This window comes from Takifugu flavidus, chromosome 1 (genome assembly GCF_003711565.1).
Source record: "Takifugu flavidus isolate HTHZ2018 chromosome 1, ASM371156v2, whole genome shotgun sequence".
Classification (NCBI taxonomy): domain Eukaryota; kingdom Metazoa; phylum Chordata; class Actinopteri; order Tetraodontiformes; family Tetraodontidae; genus Takifugu; species Takifugu flavidus.
Genome location: NC_079520.1, coordinates 16,311,110 through 16,322,074, shown reverse-complemented (window position 1 = coordinate 16,322,074; position 10,965 = coordinate 16,311,110). Strand labels below are relative to the sequence as shown.

Genomic DNA, 10,965 nt, shown 5'->3' with positions numbered 1-10,965 from the left:
GTATGTGAGACCATGCAGGCCTGTCCATTGATATCGGAATAATTTGGATTTATCAAATCACAAACGATTTGGTGTGTACACGTGGCAGTCAGTAAAGAAAACACGAGTGGTTTGTTGGTCCTCACCTGACCTTGTTTCTAATAAACCACACATTAACACAGTCATCTCTGCTTGTATGTTTTTGATTTAAATGCAGTGTTCTTTACAGGTTAGTTTATCCTGCTGGAATATATAAACCAGTTAAGAAGCGAGTGAAATTTCTCGGTGCGCCTGTACACTCGTAACTACGACTATGGGTTACGGACAATATGGCGGCCTCCGTGAAGAGCAGTTAGAAGACAGATCTGTAGTTGAATTCAGTCTCAACTTATTTAATAGAAACCGCTTATCAGGAATTCTAAATAATTCACGTGGTTCTTCAGTTTTAATGTAAGTAATATTACTTTATTTGTGGTGCATTTCGTTACATATAGCCATAGAAAGTACCAGACAGTCCTGTTACTTATTTACATTTGTTATAAACTATATATATTTAAATCTGAACCCACTTCACCGCTACAACCTCAATACAGTAGTCAGTTTATTGTAGAATTTATAGATTAAGAACATAAACAGAAGTCTAATTGTTTCATAAATCAAATTAAACGTGAAAAAATATTATTTGATTATTTCAGTTACGTTTAAGGCATTTAGCAAAGTAACAAAGTTACTTACAGTAAGAGACACAATTAAGCCACCGTGCAAATGAACAAAATACTACCTTACAGTCCTAAACTATCTGGTGCAAGTGCAATTACTATCTAACAGTGTAGAGCTATGAAGAGGGATAGGAAGGATGAGTGCTGTTAGAACAGTGAAGAGTTGTGTCTTCAAGATTTTTTTATTATTGTTACTTAATGTTCTCCTACATCATTCAAAATGTGACTCCTACTCGTATTATTTTGCCCATTTATTTGAGTACTTTAGCAGCAGACCCTAATAAAAGTAATCTTGTCAGATTACTGACAAGCAACTCTTATCCAGCAGGTGAGCGCCCACATGTTGACAAAGAAGCTTCCCACCTTGCAGAGTTTTCAAGTGTTAGTCTCAAGGTATGCTAGCCAACTTGCCCATCAGCAGTACGATGTCATTGTTGTGGGTGGGGGTCACGCTGGGACCGAGGCAGCAGCAGCAGCAGCCAGAGTGGGAGCTGAGACGCTCTTGGTCTCACAGAAAATACAGACGATTGGTGAGTGGAGAGGCTTCATTTAAGAGCCTGCTTGGTTTTTGCCAAAAGCTTGTGCACAGTTTCCCCCTCATTTTCATTTTGTACCTGCACATTGATATAAACATGTTGTACTTCTAGGTGCCCTGTCCTGTAATCCCTCTTTGGGGGGAATAGGAAAGGGTCAGCTAGTGAAGGAGATAGACGCATTGGATGGGCTGTGTGGTCGGGCAGGAGACTGGGCCGGTATCCATTTTTCCATCCTGAATCGTAGAAAAGGCCCTGCTGTGTGGGGTCCGAGGGCCCAGCTTGACCGCCAGTATTACCGTGAATTTATTCAGGTATCAAAAATGCTCAATTAAATTAATTATCTGTACATATTAAAAACTAAATTGCTGAGAAAGTGTCATCCTGTCCATCACTCAGTCGGAGCTACTGTCCACTCCCAGGCTGACGGTGTTGGAGGGCTCAGTGGAGGAGCTGCTGGTTACAGAACCAAAGCCAGATGAGCCAGGACAGCACAGGGTCACTGGGATACGTTTGGGTACCAGCTGAGTTGTATTTATTATAAAGTACAGTATATATAATTGAATAAAGCAGCTACTAAAAAAAGTTCTTTAAAGTTCTTAAAATGAAAAATTGTAGTTGGGTGCTGTAAGAGTTCTCAATCTCGTACCTTTTCAGCAAATGGGAGCCAATTGGTCTCAGCCAGCTCTGTGGTTCTTACTACTGGTACATTCCTGGCTGGTTCCCTCTTTGTGGGTCAAACCACAGTACCTGGGGGTCGCGTTGGAGATGCCCCATCAAGTGCAGGGCTCTCCCACACGCTTAAAGAGAGGCTCAGACTGAGGATGGGTAGACTGAGGACCGGAACACCACCCCGAATTGTGAAGGAGTCAGTCGACCTTTCCTTGGCTGTGCTTCACCCCCCTGACACTAATCCAACTCCATTCAGCTTCCTCAATAAACAAACACGCTGCAAGGTAAACACATTCAAGTGACCAATCTTACAAAGTTTGTGGAAAGATCCAAGGTTATCCAGCGATATGCACAATTGTCATTATCAGAAAATGCTATTCTTTTTTTTTTTTAATTAATAAATGGTTTGTTTTAAAACCTTTAAGCCTGAAGAGCAGCTGCCCTGTCACCTGACCTATACTACACCTGGTGTAGAGAAAGTGGTGAAGGAGAGTCTTCATCTTAATTGTCACATACATCAAGACACCAAGGGTCCAAGGTATGCACACATGCAGTCACACACACACGCGCACACACAAATTATGTTAAACATTGCAAACCAAATAATTCCTTGTCTTTTGCAGATACTGCCCTTCCATTGAGTCAAGAGTGCTCCGTTTTCCCGGCCGACAGCACCAGGTGTGGCTGGAACCTGAGGGGCTGACATCTGAGCTTTTGTACCCTCAGGGTCTGTCAATGACCATGCCTCCTGAAATGCAGCTCAGCCTTATCAGAGAGATCCCTCCTCTGCAGAGAGCAGAGATTCACACACCCGGTACAGCATCCCAGTCTCCTTTGGTCACTCTGACCTGATTCATCTGGAAGTATTGCTGAAAGTTTCTTGTTTTGGCTCTCCCAGGGTATGGTGTGCAATATGACTTTGTGTGTCCCACTCAGTTGAGTCCTGCCCTGCAGGTAAAAAGCACCCAGGGTCTTTTTCTTGCAGGTCAGATCAATGGAACAACAGGATATGAAGAGGCTGCTGCTCAGGTAGCTGTGTTTTGTTTTCCCACATTGAAGAATCCAAATGGCAAAAAAGGTCTTTTTACTCAAGTCCAGCTTTGTGTTAATGTCTTACTTTTCCTTCCTATTTAAAGATGGCCAGTTTTTTTCTTTCACAAAATACCTAATAGGTAAAATGTATTCTTATTATAGTTTTACATAATCCTTTAACTTTGCTACAGCGTTGATAACAGTTAAGTCTTTTTTTGTAAAACCATTGACGCTCCAAATTGTTTACTTGCAATGTGAAGCAAAAGGTCCACAATCATTTTTAGCAGTTTGTGGAAATTTGGTATCATATTTTCCTGGACATATTTGCTCAGTCACAGGTTCTACTTTATCTCTGACATAAAATTGAGAGTTGCTGTTTGATCCATTGTTGGATAGTAATTTAAAACACAGCTAAGAACTCACGGCCACAGAGACCACTTGAACCTAAGAATAACTCGTCCTTCCTGCAGGGCTTGTGGGCGGGAGTAAACGCTGCCCGTCGGGCGCTCTCGATGCCACCAGTGACATTGTCTCGAACGGAGAGCTACATCGGCGTTCTCATTGATGACCTGGTGTGTCGTGGGGTTACAGAGCCATATCGTATGTTCACCAGTCGGGCTGAGTTTCGAACTGCTTTAAGGCCGGACAACGCTGACCTTCGCCTCAGTCTTAAAGGTAAGAAGCTCTGGTTGTGGTTTACAGCAAAATCATTAGCATGTAGTTGATCTCTACCTCTCCAACTGAGTAACTCATTTGATCATTTAGTCTTGATGTTTTTAGCATTTTCCTTTATCTTCAACTCAGGTTTTGAGGAAGTGGGATGTGTGTCCTCTGAGCGTTACCAGGAGGCATTGAGGGTGAAGAACAGTCTGGCAGATGCTCTGGCAGCCCTTCAGGATCTCACATTGTCCAGACACAACTGGAGAAAAATGCTGCCCGACGTCCACATTAGTGATGCTAAGAATTCAGTTCTAAAGTAAAGCTTTTCATTTCACCATGTAGTCAAAAATGACTTGTCTCCTGGTCCTGATACTGTGATGTTTTCCATCAGTGGCATGGCTGTTCTGCAGTACAATCAAGTATCTTATGAAATGCTGGCATCTTGTTTCCCAGAAGTCCTGTGTCCTTTTGTGGAGTTTTCACAAAGACTCAAAATAGAAGGTGATTCTACCTTTTCGCTACTTTTTTTAACTTTCGTTATATTTAAGCTGCTTTAAGTCTGTTTCTCCCATTTCCAGCTGTTTACAAGCCTCACTGTGACCTTCAAAAGAAGGAGATGGATAGAATTCAAAAGGAAGAGAGCATGTTTCTTCCACAGGACATTGACTATTTCTCTCTGCCAGTGTCACTGTCTCAGGAAGTCAGAGAGATTTTGGATAGGTTTCGACCCAGCACTGTGAGTAGCTAATGATTTTTTGTAAACTTGGAACTAGTAGAAATGACTAAGTCTAGAAATGGATCCCCCATTAAAATATTTCTGCTGTTTAAAAAATATATATTTGCTGCAGTTAATTCTTCTCTGATTTTCAACAGCTTGGTGCTGCAACACGTTTACAAGGCATGACTCCGGCAGCCATCGTCCATCTCCTCAAATATGTGAAGCAAACAAAAAAGAGAGCACAGAGAAACCGCTCAGACCAGAGGGAGGAGATAGAAGAGCCTTGTGAAAGAAATGCATCTTTGACACAGTAAATTAAGGACTTGTACAGTGCATATTAAAAACCTATTTAATCTAAAAAACATAAAAATAACAAAGTTAAAGCATTTTACAATTTAAATTAATAAAATAAACAGCTGTTCCCTTTTTGATACAAGTCAGTGCAAGCGACCCTTTGTGCTCTAAGTTACGTGAAAAATTCTAATCCTGTTAGTAACATTACTGTGAACAGAATTAAACTCCATGTGACCTTCTCACTGCCATTCATTATAAAGTGTCCATCCAGCTCAGTGATGCCTTGGCTGAAGAAACCAAATGGAAACTTCCACTTGGGCTGAGGTGTGTTTCTGGGGGGGTCTGGGTAACGTGTAGTCTCAGCAAAGGTCACTTCAGTGGTTAGAATAAGGGGTGATGACACAGGACACTAAAAAAAAGACAAAAGTCAGTTGAAACTGTGTTCAAAAAAGTTCACCCCGTGTGTCTGAATGTGCACATACTTGGAATTTTTGACACTGGAAAAGGTATTTTGCCCCGAGGATGTAGTTCTGAGAAAGATCTAACGGACCCTGCCGGGCCCACAGAACTTGGATAGAGAGCCCTTTGGGGAGGACACATCCTGATTCACATGACTCCTAAGTGGGAGAACAACATTACTGCTGAGGAAGAACAAATACATATTGTTTAAAACTATTGTCATTTTTAAACATCTCAATCCAAAACCGCTTCAGAGACTTGTAGGCACACCGTGGGCACATGACAATGGCTGTTCCTTAATAGCCGTGCATGTGCCTGAGGTCCTCATCTGCTCTATGAGCCTTCCTGATTCACCAACCAAAATTCAGCCTAACAGATGAGGATCTCATACCAGGAGCTTTGTCTGACAGCTCTGTTTGTTCTTCAGGTCAGTACACTACATAACAATTGTGAACAAGAACTTGGGACACTAAGCCACTGTCTTCTCTTCTGCAGTACCTCTGTGCTGATAGGACACCTCTTATTGATGACTCTTGTCCACTCAGGTTGGGATCCAAAATTCATGGCCACCATATCGGAAGTGTTAAGGCCTTCCAAGATGGTGTAAATCTGGGAACGCAGTACTGAGCAGTTATCTGAATCCAACCTTAAGACCAGAGGGTGACACAATCATTATTGTAGTTTATTTACAAAAAGAAGAATGGTGAAAAAGAGATGTACTCACCTCAATGTGCACCCAGTGAAGGTGTTGAACATGAAGAGGATGGGTGATCGTCTGTTGGGGTCAGAGGAGCATTTCCCACTCTGTGACACCCCCAGTGTAGTCAGCTATCCTATTGTCAAGGAAACTGTATATTTAACTCAAAGGTAGGAGAAACTCAATTACACAGCTTGGGTTGTTTCTGAGGATACAGGCAGCAATTTTCCATCTAAAAGAGTCATAACAGGGGATCCGATCCTGAGTCCTACAGCAGAGCTCGGCCATCTGGGAGGAGGTGTACCTGCTTCCAGCTGGAAAACAGAGTCAATGCCGATGTTTGAAACTGGCCTCCATTTATTGCTGGAAAGTGTGGGTGTCAAAGCTTACCTGGAATAGCACAGAGTGAGTCTGCAACAGCGATTGATCTGGAGCCACATCAGCCAAAATGACATTTACATTTGCATATGTGAGCTCCCCTCTACCCGTGTACCCAATGATAAACTCCACCTGTATGCAAAGCAGAACAGAGCGGAATGGTTTGATGCATTTGTCCTTCAGAGGCAGAAAAAACATTGACCAAAGCAATCCAAGGACTCACCTTTTTCACTACATTAAGACAGGAACTGTTATGTTCACTTGGTACTGGCCAATCAGACTGGGGAGTAACAGCGATCTGAAACAAAATACACACGTCACAAAAGACTCTTTTCTTTAAGAAACTTACTAAATCTTTGCAGATGAGATTGCAGTCAAGAAAGGAATTTCTGTTTAAATCAAGTGAGACTCGTAACTCTTGTGTTTGCTCAGAAACCTACTAGAAAATCTGACACTTGCTTCATCTCAACAACTGGAATCTGTCACAGAATAAAAAGTATGTTAGACTCTGCTCTGGAGTTCTTACCAGGCATTACTTATAAGTAAAGACCAGGGTACAGATAAATTCACTGACCTTTGTCAGGCTCATATTGTAGAAATACGAATGAGCGTTGAGATTTGGATCCGTGGAGCACGACTGACGAGTTACAGTACGAGTACAGGAGAATGACACCGATCTCAAAAACTCTTAAAGGGGAGAACAGAAATTCCATGTAAATTCAAATGCTTCATCATCTTAGCGGGTGGTCAATCCTTGGTGAAAACATACTTGCTGGATTTTGGTTGGTGCAGAATGTACCCAAAGGCCCTGGAGACGGCTGGCGGAGGAGACCCCGCACAGACAAATTGGAGAAATATGTCTGGATGACATCATCGACCTACAGACATTAAATGCATCTCAGTTGCCCACATACTTGCACATCAAGTAACTAATCATGTGGGATACTGTCAGCATGTCTTTACCCTGTAGAAATTTCTGCTGTAAGTGCTGCTCATCGGTGCTGGGGATGAAAAATGGTAGGAGTTCCCTAATGTTGGAAGCCGAGTTAGAGCTGGAAGGAACTGCGGACCATCGTCTACTGTGAGAGGATTTAGGAATAAGCATTAGCATCATGTGCTGCCATTTTATTTATTAGTTATACATACAAACCTTCATTATTGATACATATGAGGGAATCAGTCACAGTGATGAGAGCTGGATCAACATTGGCCCTGAACATCAGCCATTTCTCAACACAAACTCCTGATCTGGAAAATATCAAACAGAATGTAATGATAAATGCATGTCATTTACATACTATAATGCTAAAGCATATATTGTAATTGGACTTACAGGGGGTTTTGTGGGCACTCGGTCAAAAAAGTGCTCAAGTTGGCCCCATGACAATCTGCTGTATCACAACAGCAGTCGATGTCACAGAAATCAGGAGTTAAATCACAGAGACAAGCTGAAAAATAAAGATTTATGTCATTCGTGTTGTGTTATTTATGTTAACCTGGGTTTGGTAGATAAGACAAAGGAAAGAGTCATTGGAGCCATATATAAAGATTTGGAACCAGAACGATTTTTCACAAGAGTTTAAAGACAGAACCGTCAAACAGAAATGAATGGGAGTATTTTCATAAATTAGGGCATCTGAAAGTGTATTTACCCCCTGAAAGCGGCCCGGGTTGGAGAGTGGTGGCAGATTGTGCTTCCCTGCCCACAGCCAGAGCTTCAGACTCATTCATCGTGCTGTTTATGAAGTCGGGATGATCGTCCTCGATGGTGGCATCAGCCGGAGGAGGGCTTGCTCTTCTCAAAGGTTCCCCATTACCGTCAGTGGTCGGAGGTGGCATCTCTGATCTGAAACCCTTCCCTTCGGTTGAATTATCCCAAGTGGTTGGAGATGGTGACTCGTCAAGGGGGTACCCCGCCTCTCGTCCGGAGGCAGTTGGGAGAGGGTCCAGCTGCCCCTCGCCACCCCGCAAAGGAACCGTATTTGGAGGGTGGGTGAATGGATGGGTCGGAGATGGTGTACCGTCCGGCTCCACATTTGCAAAAGTGTCATTTACGGTTGAATTAGAGCCTGGTTCCGCCGTTGCATTTGTCAAATGTGAGCAGATGGCGATTAATGTCCAAATCAGAAAACACCCACAAAACTTCATTTCGTTAGTCATGATTATGCAGGGTATCCACATCCAGTCAGCTCGCTAAATCAGGTCGACATTGAGTTTAATTTGACCTAAATTGGTCTCTCGTGCCATACGATATAACTAATTAGCACTTGTTTATGAAGCATTACAGTAGCTAGCATGTGTTTTAGCAGTTAGCGCCGGGTTCAGATTTACTCGCTCCTCAATAAGGAGAGACGCTATTGGCTGTCCAGGTCTGACGACGTCACGACCTAATTTGCATAATACACATTTACCGTTATCGTAATGGCAGAGACGAACGTGAACAAAGGACACCTTAAATCTGTTTTTGAACTGCAGATAAGGTATTTTTGTTCAAATTTTAACTTGTCTTTTTCAGCCACTGAAAAAGTTCAACTTAATTGCCTTAAATGCCTCATAAATCCACATTAAACAGTTTTCCACCCTGTCACAGCCCTCTTGCAGAGGCAGAGAATCAATTTTCTCTTTTAATATCTTGCCTGTTTTGTATTTCTATCATTACTTTCTGAAGTTACTTGAGTCAAGTAATGCCTTAAGCTTTGAACCTTTAAAAGATTAGGTCAAAGCGTATTTGATCCTTTCATCTTTGTCCTTTGTCCCATCTTTGTCCTTTCATCAGTTTTCTTTATCTTGTTACTTGTGTTCAGACGTCAGGAGCCCCCCTTCACCCACACACAATCAGCCACAGCATGTCAGACACAGTGTCTGACACTGAACCAGATGATTAAAAGCACAGAACCCACCTGTTTTCAAACAGGGGTTTGGTCAGCATAGCAAGTTAGAACTATCAACCATAGTTCTGAAACATCCGTTCTGAGGGTGGGCTATGATGACATCTGGGACTGCTGCAGGAGGCTGCTGGTCCTTCAGCTCCCTAACTAAACTAACCATCCTCTGACACAGTTCTTACCGCTTATTGTGTTTTTATCCAAGCCACATAAATGAAAAAATGAATTATATCGTTACGACCCGGGGTCGTCAGTGTCGAAGACCCCGGGACAATTTTGGCAGGCCATAGCATAGCACGACAAATAATTATCAGCCAGGTAGCAGACAACACAACCCTGTTTTTAAAGGATTTCGCTCAAATATCGTCTGCTCTAGATAAGATTGATGAATTCCCTATGTGGGCCTCTGGATTGTAGCCTAACATAAACAAATGTGAACTTTCAGTGGTAAAAGTGTCTTTTTCTCAATCTAATACACATCTTCCAGTCAAAGTTGGTGTTACATAAAATCCAAAAATCAAGAAACCATTTAAACATTTTCATTCTTTTATTAGGAAAAGTACAAAAAGGTAACCACCACATGAACCTCTCTACTGTCAACCGTTATTGTTGTACAATCACAATTTTTCAGTACACAGTTATTCTACTTGGAACAATGGATACATACTTTTCAAGAACAGATCTGCTTTTTAAAGAATGGTTCACCATTGATATCATTTGGATTAAGCAGTTATTTAATGAAGAATATCTATTATTTTTATTCAAGAATAAATCTGAAATCACTTTTAGATTCCACTTACTTCGTAGCAATTTTCCATTGTGATAAATTCCTGTGTGACATTGTTGTCTACTCATTTAAATGTTTGCTTAACCAGTGTAAATATCTCTGAGGTTGGTCATGTGTAAAATGCTGGGTCTGTTCCAGATCAACATGATCTCTGCTTCAGCATGTGTATTTTGCTGGAGTAGTTGTGTAAAACATCTGTGCTGATAAGAAATCTGGTGTCTTCCTCAAAAATACTTTCTATTGAACAAAGTGAAAGATGTTTCTAACCAAATAATTGACTGCTGTTTCCCTGTCAGGTCCCCATTATTTTTGATCAAACTTGAGATAATGTGAATGATACTTTTTCTGTCTTTCATACTGAAAGAATCATTCAAGTTTTGGAAATCTGCTCATATTTGTAAACTCTGGCAATACATAAACTCATACTTGAAAACATATTTTGTGATTTTGAACTATGGTTGCAAAATGTCATTTTTGGTTGAGTTTACATTCAGGCTTCCTTAAAAAGAGGACATTTTAATTCTAATTTGATTATGCTACTGGCTGAATTTTATATTGACAAATGCAAATTCTCCAAAACAAACCATCTCTTCAAATTTTCAAAAAGTAATTTTGGATTTATATTCAAACTCTTTAATCCTGTGTAAACAGCAAGTACAACACTATCTATTGAATAAAATGTTTTATCTTCCATTTCAGATTAAAATGAAATTTCAGGCTTTTTCACAATTCCCACGGGAAGTAAGGTTAGCTTTTTGCAAGAGCTTAATTTTCTGAAACTCCACCTCTGTCTTGAAATTCTTGGGATGCCTCAATGGTCAATGGGATTAGTAGCAGCGCCTTGCATGGCTGCACTTTGCAGTGAATACCATTAAAATTGGAATTAAACTTTGAACTATGAACATTTATTGTATTGGTATTACAATTAGGAATTTAAACAAATAAAGAAAATAAAATATTGCTCAGCTTCTTTGGAATTTGCTGTCTTTGGGCTGGTTCTTTTCAATGAAGATACAAATAAATTCATATGTTGAGCTTGATGAGTTCAGCTCTCTACATTTTGTTACTTTGTGTTACAAACTCTGTATATATAACGTAGAAACGCTTGTCGCTGACCATCAGGCAGATAAGAGTTAAAACCTTTATTTTTTA

At 41.0% G+C, this 10,965-nt stretch overlaps 2 protein-coding genes across 2 annotated transcripts; one reads left to right on the top strand and one right to left on the bottom strand.

The window, feature by feature from the left end:
- The first annotated feature begins 274 nt into the window (after window positions 1-274).
- On the top strand, window positions 275-4,846 carry mto1 (mitochondrial tRNA translation optimization 1). The gene is made up of 13 exons (XM_057026599.1): window positions 275-429; window positions 1,027-1,228; window positions 1,346-1,545; window positions 1,631-1,748; window positions 1,889-2,187; window positions 2,329-2,441; window positions 2,527-2,717; window positions 2,802-2,932; window positions 3,406-3,610; window positions 3,740-3,911; window positions 3,987-4,096; window positions 4,174-4,331; window positions 4,469-4,846. Exons 2-13 carry the CDS (start codon window positions 1,039-1,041, stop codon window positions 4,625-4,627), a joined length of 2,046 nt encoding a protein of 681 aa, XP_056882579.1. The 5' UTR covers window positions 275-429; window positions 1,027-1,038; the 3' UTR covers window positions 4,628-4,846.
- LOC130522342 (tectonic-3-like) lies at window positions 4,637-8,494 on the bottom strand. Its single transcript, XM_057026614.1, has 14 exons — window positions 7,794-8,494; window positions 7,475-7,589; window positions 7,292-7,389; window positions 7,105-7,220; window positions 6,911-7,019; window positions 6,716-6,828; window positions 6,582-6,620; window positions 6,365-6,439; window positions 6,154-6,273; window positions 5,979-6,077; window positions 5,791-5,894; window positions 5,565-5,712; window positions 5,090-5,224; window positions 4,637-5,016 (listed from the first exon to the last, which is right to left on the bottom strand). Exons 1-14 carry the CDS (start codon window positions 8,320-8,322, stop codon window positions 4,780-4,782), a joined length of 2,037 nt encoding a protein of 678 aa, XP_056882594.1. The 5' UTR covers window positions 8,323-8,494; the 3' UTR covers window positions 4,637-4,779.
- Between the last annotated feature and the right edge of the window lie 2,471 nt (window positions 8,495-10,965).